Here is a 21,717-nt window from a genome sequence, read left to right as displayed (position 1 = left end):
CCCAGGGATTAATGATGCTTGCTCGATCAAATGTGTTTTAAAATTAAAGAGTTTGCTAAGGTAATAGTTGTATCTATTACTTAAATACATATTGGCATCATTTAAGTTTGATTATCCATGTCTGGTTGAAGTTTTGATTTGCAACTTTGAGGGTTAAATTTATTAGACCTTCTATTTAAGTGCAATATGGTCAGTTGCATCAAATGTTAAACTGATTTTTGTCCCATTGACGTGACTAAATCTACCTGTGGTTAATGAGTTTTTAGTCTGGTTATGGCACTTTAGCATTTTTGTTGCTCGAATGTCTTAAATAAGTATTTATAAAGTCAGTCATTTTTCTGTATGTTAGATTTACTATCCGGCAAGTTGGCTGATTTATTGGTTGTGGTTTCAACAACTTTTAACAATGTTTAATAATTGTTAATAATTTTTAAATCCTAGTTAATTGCGGTGGTGGTGCTGCGGTAGCGTTGTCGCCTCACAGTTAGATGTTGCACGTTCGATTCTCAGTTAGAGTGTCTTCTGTGTGTCGACATGCGTGAATGGGCGTTCCTTCATTGAAGGTTGTGCATTAGGCCTGGCAAGCCAGCACGTAAAAATTTACTGCCAATCATTAGCGGACCGGAGTTCCGCTGTGGCGACCCCTAAAAGCCGAAAGACAGTTAACTATTCAAGGTTATTAGTTTACTCAAGTAGTTATCCAAGTAGTGTCTTCACATTATATTCAGTGTTTACTTGTGAATCAGTTTATTTCACTCACTATTCGTTCCCCGCCTGGTAACATTGTTTTATGAATGAATAGTGACATAATCCATGAGCTATCAACTGATTGGGAGTAGCAATCTAAAAATCTCAACACAGGCAAAAAACTTAGAAAATACACAGAAAAATATAAGGAAATGTACATTTATTGATGACCCCAAAAAGTTCTATAGAGACTTGAGAAGCAAGGCAAAGGGAATTGAAAGAATGTCAAAAAAGAAGAAATAAGATCCATTTTGGAGAAGTATCTATGAAGATCCTGTGGAACATAACAAAGATGCTAAATGGACAGAAGAAGAAAACAAAAGAATAAGAAGTTTAAAGGTGCAGGATATGAAATGGGATGAAGTATCGGTCAGAGAAATTGAGATAAAGTTAAGAAAAGCCTCCAGCAGGAAAACCACAGGCTCAGATGCAGTATCTAACTTCTGGCTAAAAGTATTATCGTCCTTGCATGAAAATTTAACCATGAGTAGAACTATTTATATGTGCAACCCTGAACAGACATCAGCCTGGTTAACAATAAGAAAAACAATGCTCCTACTTAAAAGTGAACCTGCAAGTTATCATAAAAATTATAGACCAATAACTTTCCTTCCAATGACTTGTAAATTATACATCGGAATTGACACAGACAGAGTTTATAGTCTTTTAGAAGAAAATTCAATCATGGAAATAGAACAAAAGGGCAATAAAAGAAAGTCGTATGGAACCCATGATCATTTGTTGTTAAATAAGTTCATAATGAAGAACTGTAAAAAAAGGAAGATTCTAAGTATGGCATGGATTGACTACAAAAAAGCATTTGACAGCATCCCACCTTCATGGATAAAAGAATGCTTAAAAATAGATAAGATACACCCTACACTGATCGATTATATTACAGCAACCATGAAACAGTGCCAGACCACTTTGCAATTAAGCCATGATAAAGGACAAATTATTATTCCAGGGATAAAAATTCAAAGGGGGATATTCCAGGGTGACTCTTTGACACTGCTGCTATTCTATCTTGACCTTAACCCATTAATCTGTCTACTTAACAGATTAGGCCATGGCTATAATTTGGCTCCTAGAAAACAATAAAGTGTAAAGATCTCTCACCTTCTCTTTGTAGAGGATTTAAAACTGTATAGCTCATCAGATGAGGAACTGAAAGCAGAACTGCAAGCAGTCAAAACTTTTTCAGATGATCTAGGAATGTCATTTGGTCTTGATAAATGTGCAAAAGCAACCTTTAAAGCAGGAAAACTGCAGCACCATGAAAACATCAGTTTGGGACAAAAATATGATATAAAAGAACGTGAGCAAGAGGGAGTGTATAAATATTTGGGAATTGATGAAAGACAAACAGTAAAACATGAACAAATGTAAATAAAGCTTAGTAAGGAACATTTCAGAAGACTTAAATTAATCCTGAAAACAGTGTTGACATCTATTTATTTATTTATTTATTTACTTATTTATTTATTTATTTTACATTTGTTAACTGGGAGAGTCCAACTGGATATATGTCCGTGTTCAGTGGAGACCCGAGGAGAAAAGCTCCAGAGCAGTAAAATCATTAAGAGAAAGACATGTTAACCAAAATGTTCATTAAACAATATATAGAGTACACAATCTTTATACTTCTTATAGAAGTATAGTAACTATAAGATAATGAGTTAACCAAAGAGTGTATTTGCCAACATTCACAGGTTACATTAATATATACATGTTATAGAGGTGTTTAACAGCAAGTATAGCAAGAAGATAGAGTAGATAGCTTCCATAACTCATTTCAACACATGAGAGACATGCTATGTCCTTTAGGTTTCTTTACAGTGTTCAGTAATACTATTACCCCATGCATACATTACAAAACCTGTAGATAAGCTGTTACTCTAGTTGCTGAAAACAGAGACATATGGGTTACTTCCAGGGTACATAATCTGTGATTCAGGAAGTGTGTTTTGAGTAGTTTTTTGAATTAGGTGTTGGAGTTGTTATTTATTATGTGAGCTGAAAGGGAGTTCCAGATTTTAGAGATGAAGTGGCTATAAACAGATCTACCTGCCTCATTTTTGAAGTTTGTTACCTCAAGGAGGTGTTGGGTACTTGATCTCATGGATCTGGTAGTGATGTAAGGCTGGAGTAGTTGCTGCAGGGCTGGTGTGTTGCCTGGATGATGTAGTATTTTGTGAGCAAGTGCTAGTAGGAACAAAATTCATGCTATAAACCAATTTGCTCTTCCTATCTTAACTTACAGTTTTGGAGTGATTGACTGGCCATAAAACATGTTGGATAGATTAGATAGGAAAACAAGAAGGATGATTCATGCTCACCAAATGATCTATAAAAATCAGTGTATACCAAGATTATATATTCCCCATTCCGAAGGAGGTATGGGCCTCCTTGAAATTGATTACATATATAAGATCTTCAATCATGGGACTGCATGCATATCTGCTGACCTCACAAGACCCAAATGTAATGAAAGTTTTGAAACATGAGGAGAATAAATCTAAGATGACTTCTCTGCTTAGTCTAGCTGAAGCATATCGGAGTCAAGCGGGAATGGAAATCAAACCAGAAGTAGATAAAAATCAGGCAGCAACTGAATGTGCCAAAAACAAAAGAAAGAATATAAGGTGAAGGATCAGATGAGAAGGCATGAAATGAGGAAAATGCATAAATAAAGTTGCAAGAAAAACCTCATGTTAATCAGAATCAAATGCAGGAATGGTTAAGGAGAGTTGAATTCAAACCAAAAGATGAAAGGTTAATATTGGCAGCCCAAGAAGATAGTGGGCTACATACACGTTGGTTTACAAAGTCTACTGAACATGCGGGAGAAACCAACCAATGTAGGTTTTGTAAAACAGAACTGGAAACAGTCGGACACCTTGTTGCTGGTTGTGACATGCTAATAGCAGAAGGATTGTATACTGAAAGGCATAATAATGTGGCAAGAGTGTTGCACTGGGGATTGTGCAAACATTATGGTATTAAAGTGGCTGAAAAACAGTGGAAACATGAGCCACAAAGTATCATAGAAAATTATGAAGTCTACATCACATGAGATCACCCATTACCAACTGTTCAAAAGATAGATGCTTGAAAAACAGATATTGTGGTCCATGAAAAGAAGACAAAAGTAGCATTGATCATTGAAATCGCTACAACCAGTGACTACAGTGTCTTGTGTCCAGAGAGAGAGAGACACAAAGTCATAAAATATCAAGATTTGCAGGCAGAAATAATAGCGATGTGGAAAAAGATACCCAGACAGTTCCAATAGTAGTTTGAGCAGCAGGTCTTATAAAAAAATAATCTACAATCATAGTTAGATATTTTAACAGTACATGTAACTGTATGAATTGCAGAAGGAGTCATTACTGGGCACATTGCGGGTGCTGCAAAGAGCACTTCTGGCTGATATCAAAGATTGAAACAATGGAGCCAGAATGACTAATTGAAAGTAGCAGTATTTTTGAGCTCCATATAACTAATTAAATAAGACAGGAAAAAATATTCTTTTTTTTCTTCAAAGTTTAAAATCTTATAGATAAAGATCTACTTTACATAATTAGAAACTTTGGTGAAGTTTTACAAATAATTTCCTGTCAAAAAGCTTGGAGATATATTCACTTGTTAAAATGAGCAACTCAAAGAATTCTCACCAGAATGCTGCCTTAAAGAAGGAACTACAACAGATGGCATCTACCCTTCAGGAGTTGTCTTTGAAGATGGATGATTTTAAAGAGAACCTTGAAAATCTTAAAACAAGCAGTCAAAAACAGGCTAACACCCTCAAGGAAATGCTACAACAACACCAGACAAGGATAACAGGAATAGAGGTTTCTCTAAATGACTTAGAAAGCAGACTCAAAGAAGAGGAAACACAGAAAGAACTGCTTCTTAAACAAAACACTTGGTTGGTTAATAAAGTAAATAACTTGGAAAATTGGGAGAGGAGAAATAACATCAGGATTTTCGAATTACCTGAAAACATAGAAGGTGAGGATATTATTTCCTTTTTATCAAGCTGGATCCCTGACTTTTTAAATTTAAAAGAAGGACTTTCCTTTGGCATTGAGAGGGCACACAGAGCTCTTGGGGAAACCTGCCACTAACTCAAACTCTCCTCCTAGGTCAATAATTATCAAATTTCTTTCATACTTGGACAAGGAACTAATTTTAAGACCTGCTTGGAGGAAGGCACCTCTAAAATATAAACAGAGCCTGATAAGATTTGACAATCACTATTCATCTACAATAATGGAACAAAGGAAAAAAGTGTGGCCAACGATAAAGTTTCTGAAACAAAATAACATCAAGGCACAACTTGCATATCCAGCTAAGATAAGAATACTGTATGCCAATGAGATGAGGACTTTTATTGACTTAGAGGAAGCCTCTTCATTTGTTAAAACTAATAATGTGATTACTTTACCAGAAGATATGGATTGGATGTCATCTTCTCTCAAGAGAACAAAAGAAACAAATGTCTGGATAGATGTCAAAAAGAAGAAGCAAAAGAGTGATACTGTTACAGCCAAATCTCTCAAAGCATCTACTATGGTATGAATTGTTTTAACATTACTTTAAAGGACCAGTTTTACTGCTTGGAATTTTAAAACAAAGGTAACTAATTACTGGAATCTGTATCTATATTTTTTGAAAATAGATGACACATGAGAGTTTTCACATTACCTCAGGTATGTAAAACAGGGTACTTTTCTTTCACAGAAGGAGGGTTACATAAGCACATCAAATATTTATACTGTAAATCAACATACATAGTATATGTGTATGTTCTCTTAATTTTCCCTTTTCTTTCTCTCTTCTCATTATTTATTTTAACTGCATCTTTTCTCCCTTTCTAAATTCTATCATATTTACTATACCAATATAGTCTGTATATATTTAATAACTCACTATCTATACATAGATAAAAAATAGTTTAAAATAATCTAGTTTTAAGGTAGACTAATTGGAATAGTGAACTTAATTAATTGTTATTATAATATTTATTAGATTAATGATAGTCACTGTTATGCTTATTGGGATTGGGGACATGTTCGTGATTAACTCTGAAATGTTTCATTCATGTACATATGTCCTTTGAATTATTTCCTTTTACTATTAACAAATACATAAAAAATGTACTGTTGGTTAAGAGAAGTGAAGCTTTCTTCACATTCTATTTGTGTTGCCATAGCAACAGTAAACAATTGCTGCAGTTTCTAAGGACACTGTGAATCTGCGAAGTGCATTTAGCCTCACAGATAACAAATAAGAAAAAGTAATGTTGTTTAGTTATTAAAATGAAAAACAACCTAAACAAGGTAAAATAAATACATAATAGGACTATTTGTATATATTTTATGATTTATCCTCATAGGATTACATATTCCTGGAAACACAACTGAAATATTCCAAACTACATGTGCACTGAAATGTAGCTGCTTGATTAAAAAGTATTTAAGCAATAACACATGCCTGGGTGTGGGAAATGCTGGATTTACCCACGGTTGGCATGGTTTGGTCACAAGGGTGAAGCCCGAGTGGCCAAACAAAGACAACCATGGGTAAATCCAGCATTACCCACACCCAGGCGTGTTATTATTATTAATGACATTATTTAAGAAAAAAATGCTTATTTTTCTTAAATAATGGCATTGTATAATGCCTCCTTGCTGCCCTTCCGCAGCTTTCCGGTATTCTGCGGCAGTTCTGATGTACTGCGCATGTGTATGCTTACGCAGTACATCAGAGCTGTGGGTGGAAGCAACGGAGAAAGCAAGATCTCTGCTGCTTTTTAGAAAGTGTCTCGCGATTTTAAAGGAGTTTAACATAGAGAGACAGCTTTAAAAAAAGCAACGGAAAAAGTTCTGTTGCTTTTTTTAAAGCTGTCTCGCTATGTTAAATTCCTTTAACATAGCGAGACACTTTCTAAAAAGCAACGGAGACCTTGCTTTCTCTGTTGCTTTTGAAAGTGTCTCGCTATATTAAAGGAGCTTAACATAGCAAGACAGCTTTAAAAAAAGCAACGGAGATCTTCCTTTCTCTGTTGTTTTTTTTTAAAGCTGTCTCGCTATGTTAAACTCCTTTAACATAGCGAGACACTTTCTAAAAAGCAACAGAGACCTTGCTTTCTCCATTGCTGTAAGAAAAAAAAAAGACTTATACTAATGGAAAAAGTCCGGGCGACCAGACCTTTTTCCATTAGAATAAGTCTGATTTACAGCGTGCACGCTGACCAATCAGCGTGCACGTTTTGGAATATTAATGGGGGATAGTTCTATAATACTCATTTTAACATGCTGATTCCACAAGCTGTCTGCACTGTAAAAGTTACATTTTATACGTTACTTGAAACTGGCAGTCTCTAGAGCACATGAAAAGATACATATTACTTTTTGCAACATGTTATTTTTGCAGTTACCTCACACTCTGTACAAACTCACTTGGCAACTGATAGCTATTCATTTAAAATATCAGTTTAAATATTAAATGTGCCCTTGAAATGCTATTGACATTTTGACAAAATATAATGTGAACTGTAAAATGAATGACTTGAAAGAAGTGAAGGAATGCATAGATTTCAAAGACAGTTCTTGGCACTACAGTAAAAGTAAAAAATGTATATTCACAAGGAAGTATTGAAATGTTTTAGTCTCCAGTTAAAATAGCTTAGTGTCAACATTTTGCAATATCAGAAAATTTGAAGAGCTAGGAAATTACTATTCTTTGTCTTTATAATGATTATTAGACAGATGTTTGACTTTGCTTAGTTTAATGAATTGTGACATATGTTTATGAGGAAAAGTGGACTCAATTACTCACATTGGACTACACATTCCTGGAAACTCAACAAAAAATGCCCCCAAATTACTTGTGAATTTAAATGAAATTGCCTGATTAATAAGCATAATTTACTTTAACAACCTGAATCCATAAGCTATCTGCTTTATATATGCTACATTATATATGTCACTTGCATATGACAGTCTCTAGATTACATGAAAAAATACATATTATTTTTGCAACATGCTATATTTGCACTAAACATACATTCTAAACTAACTCAATTGGCAACTGACAAGTTATTTATTTAAAACATCAGTCTAAATATTAATTGTGCCCTTGAAATATTGTTGCCATTTTGACAAAACAAAACCTGAATTGAAAAAAGAATGATTTGAAAAAGTGAAGTATTGTACTGATTTCAAAGACTGATATTGACACTACAGTATAAGTAGATATGTATACATGCAAGGAAAAATTGAAATGCTTTATACTTTTAGTTAAAATTGCTTATTGTTAACTTTTTGCTTTATCAGAAAATTTAAAGAGCTAGGAAATTATTTCTAATTTGTCTTTATAATGTTTACTAAAGTGATACTGCGGTGGTGTTGCTGCGGTAGCGTTGTCACTTCACAGTAAGACGTTGTCCTGTTCGATTCTCAGCTAGAGCGTCTTCTGTGTGGAGACATGCGTGAATGGGTGTACCTTCATTGAAGGTTGTGTGTCAGGGCCGGCAACATGGCACGTAAAAATCTACTGCCAATCGTTAGCGGACCGGAGTTCCACTGTGGCGACCCCTAACTTGGAAAAGCCGAAAGACACAACAACTAAAGTGATGTTAGTCACTGACTTGTTTAATGGATTGCAAGTCATGTACAAGATGGACTGCTGAATGTTATTTCTGTTTACCTATGTTTGCTGAATTTCTTTTATTAGTACTGATTTAAAACAAGGGAAAGAAAAGGAAGGGAAGGGAAATCTCTGTTTTTTGTCAAGAGAGGAAAGGCGTAAGAGTATTCTAACTGCCCTGAGAACTCTCTAAGGTGCTCTAAATACTATTTGATTAATACTTACCTAAGGTAAGTCTTGATTACCATATAGGTACCGTCACATTCATTCTAAACCTGATGTGATTACCCATTCTGGAAACAGGAGGTGCCCTATGCAGGATGGGAATTGTCAGGGTGATCATAGTTCATTCTTAGACTCTGCTTTGTAAATATATAAATAAGTAAAAGCACTGCACACGAGAATGTAGGGCGCCTCTACTCAGAGTCAAGATACTACTGATAAGCCATGTCTTTTCATAAGTGCAAGTTGAAGTTGGTGAGCTGAAGTGTGAGAAAGTAAAGGAAGACAGTAGACCTACAATAAATTCATATTTCATTGGTAATCACTCATTGTCTCCTGTAGAGTCCTTTTAGTCAAATCATTTTAGTAATAATCTATTTATTGCTGGCTTATTTAGTGTATGCTCCTCGGTTGCATTTAATTTATCCAAAATGACATCTCTGACATGTCTGGGATCTCTTAAAGGTAACTAAATATTGAATATTTTCTAAGTCAACATAATAGTTGTTTACAGTAACATTCCATCCTGATATATAAAATACTATAGAACAATAATAGAATAATATAGAATTTCATATCTCTTTTAAGAAAATTCTCCATATAATAATTTAACATATGGAGCTCAGTTGATATTGTTGGTTAAAGGTATGAGTGATAATCCAATAGATTTATCTTTATCTATTGGATTAGGAATGACTTTCATTCCATGTTTAATGGGAAATTCATATTTATTTGTATTCAATACTTTAGAATTAATGTTTTATAGAAGTACTTTTTAATGCCTGACCAGAATTTACCCTACTTATATTTAAAGAAGAAAGAACATTAAATTACACTCCCAAGTTTACACACATAAAATAACACCCAATGTTATCAAAGAATATGGTATAACTACTATAATCAAAATAAAAAAAAGAAGCAAAACGTTTCTTCTAACAATAACTTGAAATAGATTTAATATTCTTATCATTAAATACTAATGGCTTAAATAATGCAAATAAAAGATCAAACTTACTAAAATATTTAAATCTAAATAAGGCACAAGTAGTATTTCTCCAGGAAACACATTTTTAGACTAATAATAGCTTTATTTGGAACCCTAAGGACTATACAGTCTTAGCTCAGTTCTCCTATAGAACAAAGACAAAAGGAGTATCAATTCATTGGAAGAAAAACATAATCACTCCAAAAGTTATTTATAAATATGAAGACAAAGAAGGTCTACTATCAATTGTTATAATTAAATTTAAAAACAGAATATGGACCTTAGCTAATCTATATTGGTTCCCAGGAATTGGAGCAGGAATGGTTAAAAAACACCTAGATTTTATTTCCAACAATTATAAAGGAAATCTTATACTGGGAGGACACTTTAATTGTACCTTAAAAGCTTCTGAAACCCCCAAAGAAGTCTTTTTGTATAGCAACTGTTTCAAAATCCTTAAAAATATGGATTGATTAATTTCATTTAATAGACTCTTTTAAAGTAAAAGATGATAAATCCTTATTACTTTCCCATAAAGACCATAGATTTAGAACACAAACCAGAATAGACAAATTATTTTTAGTTCAAGATTTACAAACAAAAATCCTCAACTTCTCAATAGTTCCAATGCCCCCTCTCGGATCATGATTCTCTGATAATGAAGCTCCAAATAGAGTTTAAACCTTTAATCCTCTCAACTAAAATTCCATCATATATCATGAAAATTAAAGAATTCAGACCCTGGATGTTGTCAGAACTACAATTATTTCTTGAAATTAATAATACAACAGAAATCAGTAGAGTCATGGTTTGGGACTCATTAAAAGCGTATTTATTTGGTAAGACCCTTAGCTGGTACAAAAACAAAGTTAGAGAGTGGGAATCTGAATCATTAGACTTGCAAACCAGACTCTTGACTGCAAAATCTAAAAACAATCAGAACTGTCCAGAAGTCAAAAAGAAATAGAGGAATTAAATAAAAAATATAATGAAATTCTAACACACAAAACTTGTCTAGCCTTGGAAAAATTAAAAATAAACTCATTAGCCACCTTCCCCAGATATCTACACAATTTATCTACAAGAATTAAAATACAATCTAAAGCAAATAACATTAGTAGTATATATCATGAAAAGAAAGGGGAAAAAGTATCAGATATAGGAGACATCCTTGAAGCATTTTGGTTCCAATATATGGAACACTTCAAAAAAGAAGATTTAGATACCAACCAAATAAACTTAGATACAAACCTTTTCAATATAAAAAAAAAATTCCCAAAAACTTAAAACTAGACCTACAAAAACCTATATCCTACAAAGAAATTGTTGACAAGATGAAAGAAAGTAAATCTAACAAAGCTCCAGGGATAGATGGTATAATTACAGAAATTTACAAACTCTTCCCTTCAACAGTAGTCTCCCTTTTTCATAAAACTTTACTAGAAATCCAGTCAGAAGCAAAAATACCACCCTCATGGAAATATTCTCTCATAACACCAATTCAGACCATCAGACCTTTGCACCTCATATAGACCTATATCATTACTGAATAATGATTACAAAATATTCATGTCAATCCTAGCTAACAGAATGAAAATCCCACTTTCAAAGACAATTAATAATGATCAAACTGGATTTTTATATAACAGGCACACACATGCTAATATTAAAAGGATACTTACTCTTATAGATTATGTGAATAAAGAAGATAGAGAAACACTTGTAATCGGATTAGACATAGAAAAAGCCTTTGATTCCCTCAACTGGGAATATCTATTTAAAACTTTAGCATTATTTGAATTTCCTCCTCCCGTCATCTTATTATTAAAAACATATATATTAATAACTTAGCCCACATTAAATTAGGTCCTCTCACCTCAGAATCTATCCACATAATGAAAGGTACTAAACAAGGATGCCCCCTTTCTCCTATTTTAGTTGCTTTGGCTCTAGAAATACTTGCATAAATAATACGCAATAATCCAAGAATAAAAGGAATAGAAGTCTATGATCAGTACATATCTAAAATAATGCTTTTTTTGATGATATTTTATTAACCCTATCAAACTCCAGAGAGTCATTAGGAGAGCTAGAAGAAGTAATGGAGAAATTTTATGAGATTTCAGGTCTACACTTTAATAGATCAAAATCAAAATTTCTATTTTTAAATAAAAAAATACCTACAAGTTACAGATAAATCCATCATAGGAAAACAAGAACTTACGCTAAATTATTTAGGAATAGTGTTGTGCAAAAATTTAAACGAAACAATATTAATAAATTATAAAAACATTATTGAAACAATAAAAATATTTATAGAAAAGTGGAACAAAATTATATTAACTTTTGAAGACAGATTGCAATTAATAAAAATGGTCTTATTGCCAAAAATACTATATGTATCATTAGCAATACAGTTAATTCCTGAAAGATGCTTTCTTAAAAAAAATAAACTCATGTTTAATTAAATTTTTATGGTATCCCAAAAAGAATAGAGTAGCTCTAACTCATCACATTAGACCCTGGAAACAAGGAGGATTGAACTTCCCAGAAATAGAAACATATATAAAAGCATCTGTGCTTAAAACTAAAATAGACTGGATAAACCCAAATTATTTTGCCAGCTGGAAAGAATTAACAATGGCTATATTAACAAATGAATTTAATCTGTTAAAAAAAAATTTAATAATAGACAAATCAAACAAACCCTGGTACATACTATGCATAAGTTGTTGTCTTTCGGCTTTTCCTGGTTAGGGGTTGCCACAGCAGAACTCCGGTCCACTAATGATTGGCAGTAGATTTTCATGAACGCCGAGGTGCCAGCTCGATGTTCAACCTTCAACAAAGGCACGCCCATTTATGCATTTCTTTCGAACACCCACCCAACTGCAGGGAGGACATGCAAACTCCACACATACTATGCATAAGTATACAATATAATATAGCAAAACCTTCTAAAACAACACTGATTAATCATTATATCAATTCCTTTAGGAAACTTATCAATGCAAACTTAGATCTAAACTTTCATTTCACCTTTTAGCCCCATTTACCATCACCAAGAACTTTCCTCACAAAATATATAGGGAAACAATAACCTCCTGGGAACAAAATGGACTCTTATGCTGGTTTTAATGTGTAAATAAATTAAATGTTTTAGATATACAGATGATAAAAACTGCTTACAATATTCCAACACAGGACTAGTTAATCTTACAAAGCATTCTAATGTACACTCAAGATTTATGCAGATTAATTAATAATTCCTCATTTAAAGATATTCTAAATCTAATACGTTTTCTGTATGAATTTATATATCATACTTGTGAAAAGAAAAATTCCATTTCAAGTCTATATAAAGAGTTAATAACATATAAAACAATTCCCAAACCATCATACTGGCAGTTCTTAACAAAAGGTCAGTCATTGCAGTTAACAGAAGAAATTACAACTAACATCTTACTATCAGTTAATTACACCTCTAACACACAGTACTGGAAAATATTTAACTGGAAATACTTATATAGAGCATTTTCACACCAGATAAAATTAAAAAGATCAGTACTACTACAAATGTTTTTTGCTGGAGGTGTGAAAAGTCAAATAAAGCAGACTGCATTCATATGTTTTATGAATGTAATAAAATTAAATCATATTGGAACAGAATCAATCATTTTTTACAAGCTTTATTTAATGAATCCTTTACCTTAACTAAAATATTGATAATACTAAATGTAAACGAAGGTCACTACCTGAATAAGACAAATATGTATTTCTTATGGACAATACTTGCTATATCTATCTAGGAAATGCATAACCAGAAGGTGGAACTCTCCTGACCTTGGAAGAATTCTACACTTTACTGAAGACAACTGCATTGATGGAAATAAAAATCAAAGAACTACGAATCTATCCCAGGCCATTGGTAAATAATCTTTGGAAGAAAGTTATAGCTTTGTTGGACACTCTGCAATAATCAATATTGTATCTCTAATAACTGATCTGGTAATTCTATATTTAATAACATACAGTGTATATAATTGAAAGTCAGGCTATTGTAAATATTGTATATAGTTGTTTAAAAGGATATTTAAAAATATTATGTAAATGTTATTCTAATTGAAAATAAAAAAAAATATTTGAGGAAAAAAAAAAGATTGAAACAATACTAATTGCATGAACCTTAATCATACTTTGACTTAAGAATGGGGTCCACCCTGACAAACACATCATGGTATTAGAAATCCAAAAGATTTGGAGAAATTAAAAAAGGAAGAAGCCAGAGGAAATGTCAAAATATTAGTAGGTTTGGAAAAGACACAGAAACGTAGGATAGAGAGCATATACAAGAATTTGAAAGAAAGAACAGCCCAGATGGCAATGGAGAGGTTGAGGACAGCATGGGTAAAAGAGTCTTGAAAGTAGAAGGGAGTCTATTTCTAGGAAAAAGTGATGATATTCTTGAATATGGTGGGTTCAGGGGGAGATGCTTATATCAGACTGGTGCACAGAAGGTACATAACTCTGGTAAAGGTACAAAAGAGGTGTGGCCTCAGATATCTTGCTGCTGATAGGGTGATATGGCAAATGCAGACCCGCTACATATGTGGTGGGCATGTCAGGACACTAAATATCTTTGGGAAATGGTTAGGAGAATCTGGAGTGAGAAATTTCAGTGGGTGATTCCAGTGGAAAATGAAAAAAATATAGAGATAAAAGAAAAAAAAAGAGTAGAAGGTTACCCTACACTTTGGACAAAACAAAGCCAAATGCCACATCTCAGGAATGGTTATCACTGTGTAATCACAACATTATACAAGTCTGAAAGCCTGCAAGTGAGGTTATAACAGTTTAATAGTGTTTAGGTAGTTGAGTTTTTACTTTAGAAGTTCTCATGTATAGTATGGTAAGGTGCTGCTGAAATTCTCACTGACGCAGAGCTTGAGTGAGGTGTAGTGAGAAATGGAAGGCAGATTTAGTAGCCTTGTAATTAACCTGCACTGGTTTATTAACTGGACGTGAGTGGAGTGAAGTTTAGCAGCACATAAGGGGCCTGGCAGCATGAAAGCTGTCTCTGTGATGGTTTTTGTATAATCTATTATTATGAAATTTCATATTCACTAGAAGAGGAGGCAACATTTTTGACTGGTTATTGTATTATTATTATTTATTGGTTTCCAAGAGCATCTCTTTCAATATGAAGACCACATTTAAGTCTTTATCCACAATCTTGACATAGTTATATCAAGAAGAATTTCGTCAACTGACTTTATCTGAAAAGAGGAGATAGGTAGGTTAGCAATAGCTTTAATGATGAATGTATTAAAGCATTATTACAGTTTTGCAATTGTTTTCCTGCTTATGTAGAACTCCTATGCAGGTAGAAACAGATATCAGAATATTATTAATAATGAAGAATATTCTTGAGTTGTCCACATACCTTATGAAATTAACAGGTTTGTAACACAGTAGTAAGTCATTAAAGAAAATAATAAACAACACTGGATCAAAGACAGACCCTGACAAACACAAGAGGGAACTGGCTGAGGAGAAACAATACAGTCTGACTACCTCACTGATGAAGACCGTCCATTTAAATATCTTATGACCCAGACTATGGATTGACTGGGTAGGCCGAAGCTTTCAACACAACACAGTAAGTGTCGATAACTGACAAAGGTCATTAGGTTGTCCAAGATAACTTGACCTATGACCAGGACAGAAACTATGCAGTAAAATGGAAAGAAGGTTAAACCTCATTAAATGTTGAAGCTGAAGGAAATGTATACATTTGTCCAGAATTTAGGACAATGGCCAAACGTTACAGCAAAATGGGGGACGCCTTCATTTATGATGCATATTATCATAGCAGTTTTCTACAGGGTAAGTATATTGATTCCCAGTTGAAGTGACTCATCAGTACAGAAGCAAGATAAGCAGGTATTTCAGCTGCCAGCTTTATGTATTCCAGAGGGTAGACCATGTATATTCACTGATAAGTACTTACCTTTCTGAAGCAGTGTATTAAAACTGTCAATAAACTTGTAAAGATTATGGGTTACTGAGAAAGAAGGAGTACACCTCTGGTATAAATTTCATATTTTATCATTGTTTCTGTCTTTTAATTATAACTGAGAATGGTCCATCTGGATCAGTGTACTCATTTGCTCGCAAAAAAGATAAAACAAAATACAGTGATAGGAACAGAACAGAACAAGTGTAGTTCAGTATACTGAAGACAGCTAACATTGCATTCCTTTTTTTGTGCCTTTTTTGCCCCTGCTGCCTGCTGATCATCAGTCCCCTCTCAACAAATAGGCCCATTTCTTGTCCATCAATAGGGTAACTGTCAGCCTAGAGAGGCCATTATTTAGGCAGCAATCAGAGGTGGTTTGTTTTTTCATGCTTGTGCCCTATCCCTCTGCACATCCTTAACGAAGCATAGAGGGAGTCATGTAATGGGCTGATCTCTGAGTCCATTTCTTCACTTCTGCAAGGGGGCATTCCCTCCAAACAGCTCACCCTAGGAGGCATGAGTGGGGCTTTCCTCCCTCTCCAGTGTGGAAACTACACTGACACTGCATGCTTTTGAGAGTGCATAGCCCTCCACTCCAGAGAGAGGCAAACAAGCCACACCCCTTCATTCTCCCTCCATGCTTGGTTCCAGTGTCATGGCTGCTAATCAAACGCTAGTCATCTGGGTCCCAGAAAGGGTGCCATCCCTCTGTACCATGGTGCCAGGCAACATTGTATTCTATTTTACTGTCAGACATGAAGACCCAAAATCTGAAGTATACATAAAGGTAATAAATCAAGTACATTTAGTGATAACCTAACATGTCTACTCAAAGAACAATGATCAAAATATGTCAATGAGGTTATTTTGATAAAATAATACCCAGTACCTTTCCTGTTCTTTCTTGATCATAATGTAGAAATTCTGCCAGTATGTCCTTGAAACCTTCTTTCAGCTTTTCTTTTAGCCATCTCTCAATGTTTAAGATAAGTTTTCTTTCTGTCTCAGTGCTTGACAAACCTCTTCTTGGAGTCCCTGCATATGATATGAAGCATTTATGTCAGCTTCAATACACAAGTAATGCTTTAATTTCCATGGTCTGAATACTGAACAAAATCAGATCTGTTTTGAATTTATTGCAGCAGTGCATATGATATGAAATCCACAAATTATGCAAAACTTGAATTCTAGAAGTGCATTATGATGAGATCTGAAAACAAATACTGACACTAACCAGTGTTTTGCCGCCTTCATGGTATACTTGAAATGATTGTTAGGAACCTGATTTTTCAACAACTGTAGATGATAGATTCTTTGGATTATTAACTTTTCTGATATGTTAAATGGGCATAACAGACCATGGAATGCGTAAAACAAGCACTAGAAAATTATGCTTTTTCTGTTACATCCTTCACAGTAATTAGATAAAGGTGGGGTGTGCATAGTTTTAAGTTATTTATTTTTCTTTTTGTGGTTAAGAGATAGCAACATATTCCTCTGGTTTTCCTTACTAAGATAAACATAAACTTTGTTAAAAAAAACATGATTGGCAGAGTGTTCTGTTTTATGAAAACTTACATTCCAAAGTTGATTGCTCTTTTCAGGTAAAGTATTCTACATTTACTAGTACCTGATATGCAAAGAAAAAGATTTTAGGGAGGTCACTGCAGCCCATCAAGTGCAAACTATGAGGATGCATCTGATTGAGTTCACCTCAAGATGAACTAGCTTGCTCCCTTTTTCCATAAGAAAAAACTGTAAGTGCAGTTTCCAAGTCTGCACTAGCAACAATTCCTTTCTTTTGGGAGATCATTATGTTTGTGCAAACGTGGAATTGGTGTATACAAGTCTGGGAGGCACAGGGGAAACTTACTTCTGCATAAAATACTTCCATTTAATTTTTTTGTCCGGTCAAATTCCTGAGCAGTTATACTCAGTGAGTTGATTCCTCTCTTAGTTGTAACTTGATGAGTCATAGTGGAAGCCTTTTAGGAATCTATCCTGAATTTTGACCTCTCCACCTACTGGTCATGAACCCTTCTTCAATTTAGCCTTCCTCTCACGCTATATGCCCATACCATATCCCCCACACTTGTCCCTCTTCCAATCTCTACATGCCCAGTTCTCTGAACATTATTTAATAATGCATCTCCTCCATCCATCTTACCATCTTGGTTACTCTTAACTGGACTCCATTCTTCCGACCCATTTCTTCCCAACTATACAGCTTCCACAACTAGAAACAACATTCCATACAGGGCCTTACTATTTTTCTTTAAAGTCTTCCCCCCTGATTCTGTATGCCTTGCACGGCGTGCAGGATTAGTGCAGGAGCTCTAGCAGGCAATATGTATGCCGTGCGATCCAGGAACAGCCTGCAGGGGTGTGCACGAGCGCTCCAGCACTAGTCCTGCACGGACTAAGCCCCTGTATGCAAATCACCATATTTGCAGGAGAAATCCATGCAAATGAGGTGAATTTGCCATCCAAGAAGCTTGCAACCGACCATGCAGGACTAGTGCAATCTGTGGAAATGTACTTGGTTAGTAACCAAGTACATTTCTGCAAAATCCAAAACAGAGATGTGACAGCTCCAAATAAAGGTTGCATATCAGTCAGGAAGCATGCCAATGGCCAAGTATAAGGCCATTGGCATTGCAAACAGTCAAAATATTTAAAAAATCAACTTTTATTTTATTTTAGCCGATCTTGGCTGTTTAAGCATAGGGCAGCAGCACCCAAACGGGATCAGGGGGAAATAATAAAATAAACCTAAAATAAGCATTCCAACTAAAATCACTATTCTGCCATGCAAGTCAACTGCAGGCAGAAGACAATATGGCCAGTAAGTAGTGGATGCTAAGTGGGGGGGGGCTCAGTGTGAGACATGTAACTATGCATTAGCAGGAAATCCTATGCAAATGAGGGGAATGATAGTGAATCCCAGTTTTCCACAGCATGCTAGTCAGGTCCCAACAGTGTAAGAGTAGGAATAGCTTGGTGCAAGCCTAGGAGTTAGCTGACATCATGTGGGGGGTGGGTGCCAGGCATGCTGTAAGCGGATTGGAGCCCTGTGGCTCGGGTTTGCTCCTAGCTTAGCACAGCTAAGTAAGGGGTGTGTCTGAATCTGCCTAGCACTCTTTGCATTCCCTAAGCGGGTGTGTGCCCCGCACACTGGGTTTTAAAGGAAGAAAAAAAGTTAAACCAGGAAATAGCAGCACTGTGCACATTTGAGCACTCTGTTTGTGCGGCGCACCCCCAGGCTTAAACAGGAAGGCAATGGGAAGGGAAAACAGTAGTAGGAAGGTAATCAAAGAGAACTAGCATAGCTGGCAGGTGAAATGTATCAGAATCAGCCAATTACACAGGCAGCAGACCAGCCCAGCCCAGAACACTACTATAAACTATGCAAATACCTTCTCCTCTGGTTTTTCACACACTCTACACCACCGGTGTATACAAGTGGGGAACGTTTAACAAACAAACCTACAAAATGAGAGGAGCTGCAGCAGGCAACATAGAACAACATGTGCAAGAGGCTGAGCATGGTGAGGATGTGAATTCTGCTGATCAACCCACAGTGAGGAGATGGAGAAGACTGTACAGACCGAAGGTAACATACCAGGGGCTACATGAGCTGGAGATAGTGGAGTGCTATAGGGTGGACAGGGACCTCCTACAGCAAATTGTTGAGCTGTGCCAGCCACGCCTGACACACCAAACTGACTGAGGGGAACCCATCCCAGTAGATACCAAGGTATGTGTAGGTCTAGGAATAATAGCCACAGATACCTCCCAAAGCTCAACTGGGGATATCATGGTGATCTCATAGGCATCAGCATCCAGAGTATTCCACCAGTTCATGGATGCCATGTCAGCACATGCCAGTGAGCACATATATTTCCTCAACACCTGTGAGGTGTTGGCCAGCAATATGCATCTCTTCCACCAAATAGTAGAATACCTTGAGGTAGTGGGTGCTATAGACTGCATGCACATATGCATCAAAGCACTACCTGGTGATCAGGGTAGGGCCTACATCAACAGCAGGGGCATCCTCTCCATCAACTGCCAGGTCATCTGCAATGCCCAGGGCATTAATGAATGTGTGTGCTGGCTGCCCTGGAAGTTATCATGATTCCCACATTTGGCATCTGACATAGCTGTACCAGAGATTTGCCAATGGGGACATCTCCTACGGTCACCTAGTGGAGGATGCTGGTTACACACTGGAGCGATGGCTGATGACACCCATCAGAAATGCACACACATCTGAACAAAAACACCAGAATGAGGCATACACACAGACCAGACTTATAATAGAGCATGTGTTTTGGATGCTGAAGTCATGGTTCAGGTATCTGGACACATTCGGTGGAGCCTTGCAGTACTCACCAGCTACATGTATCCAAATTGTTATGGTATGTGCCATGCTGCATAATATGAACCTGCAGAAACAACTGCAGCAGGAACAGCACGGGGCAGGGCCACACAGCCCCCCACCAATGCCAAGGCCTGCACAGGCACAGAGTGACTTGGAGGAGGAACAACCTGAACCTGTCCCAGTAGACAGATGGAGGCATGCCCTGTATGCCGGGGCCATGGCAAAGAGACAATGCATAGCACATACATTGACACAGTAGGGACCCAGGGAATGACACCTCTCTCTGACTCACACATACATTAAAAGGGATGCCAAACATGACACTACCTGTGCTCAACCATGTATAGGGAGTGTACCATGTGCATCCGACATAGGCAGACCTCCAGCACCATCCTCAATCCTTAGGTTCATAGGTTCATAGGTTCGTACTAGGCTATCTGCCCTAGGGCATTTATAAGCCTAGCCAGAGTGTGTGTGGCTTTCACCACCCCTTAGGATGAGAATACTATGCCCATTTAGGGTTTAGTTTACTGTGCCTCTGTCTAGTAGTGACACAGAGATGACCCCCGGGGTAAACCTACGATCTCCCATCCACTCGTCAAGACCTCTCTTGAAGAGAGTCAGTGAGGGGCTCTGCCTAACATGGACTGGGATTCTGTTCCAGAGTGTAGGGAGCCCATGGGTTATGAATCTGTCCCTCCAGCACATCCTATTTATTCCTGTGTTGAGGTTCAAATCTCTTGCTCTCGTGGCTCTGATGGATTTGGATTTTCTGAGGTGGAGCATGTCCATTAATTCCGGATTGGACATGGCCTTGTACGTCAGGCATAGATCACCTCTAAGTAGGCGGTATACAACTGAATAGAGCTGGAGTTTCTTCAGCCGGGCAGCATATGACATATGTTTGAGACCCTTTATCCTCTTGGTGAGGAACTTTTGGGGTCTTTCCAACTGCTGCAGGTGACGGGTAAGATACATCCCAAATGGGGCATTGTACTCAATCATGGGCCTGATAAGAGAAGAGTACAGGGACACAATGACCTCTCTTGATCTAGATGTGAATCCCTTCATGATAAGGTGGGCAATATAGAAGGTCTTCCTAACCACTTTGGCAATGTGAGTGTCAAATGAGAGGTTACTGTCAACTTGGGTCCCTAGGTCCCTGATTACCTCTTCCGTACTTAATGGATTACCACCTATGTGGTAATTTGTGGGTACCTTGTTTTTCCCAAAGGGTATGACTATACATTTTTGGCGTTCAGCTTAAGGCCATGGCTCTGGCACCAATTATACATTTCTATGAGGCCTCTCTGAAGGATGCTTGTGTCTGCTGGAGTATCAATTATGGCGCCCAGTTTGCAGTCATCTGTGAACTTTGTTAGCCACAATCCTCCTATGTTTGCCTGCACCTCGGAAAAATAAATGCCGAACAAGAGGGGTCCCAGGGCTGAGCCCTGTGGGACACCGCTTGTGACCGGCTTAGAGTCTGACATGGCTCCAGCAACTCTGACCCTGTGGGTTCTGTCCTTGAGCCAGTTTTCAACCCATCTTGTGACATATGGGTTTACATTTAAGCTGGAGAGTTTGTCTATGATGCCCGAGTGGGGTATTGTGTCGAAGGCTTTTGCAAGGTCAAGGTAGGCTGTGTGAACTGCCTTATCCTCATCAATGGCCTTAGTGACTGTTTCAAAAAAGTCGACCAAG

At 36.4% G+C, this 21,717-nt stretch overlaps 1 protein-coding gene across 1 annotated transcript in view; it reads right to left on the bottom strand.

Annotated features, from left to right (window-relative positions):
• The window catches only part of LOC122788631 (EF-hand calcium-binding domain-containing protein 6-like), a 516,700-nt gene that overhangs the window by 213,264 nt on the left and 281,719 nt on the right, over positions 1-21,717 (bottom strand). The window contains exon 8 of the mRNA XM_044055530.1: positions 16,519-16,664. Within this exon, the coding sequence (XP_043911465.1) occupies positions 16,519-16,664 (146 nt within the window). The remainder of the gene's footprint in view (positions 1-16,518; positions 16,665-21,717) is intronic.

The sequence above is a fragment of the Protopterus annectens genome, chromosome 14.part0, assembly GCF_019279795.1.
Source record: "Protopterus annectens isolate FY-2018-M chromosome 14.part0, PAN1.0, whole genome shotgun sequence".
NCBI classification, from domain to species: domain Eukaryota; kingdom Metazoa; phylum Chordata; order Ceratodontiformes; family Protopteridae; genus Protopterus; species Protopterus annectens.
Note: the sequence above shows the minus strand (reverse complement) of the source record. Positions and strands in the feature narration are given on the sequence as shown.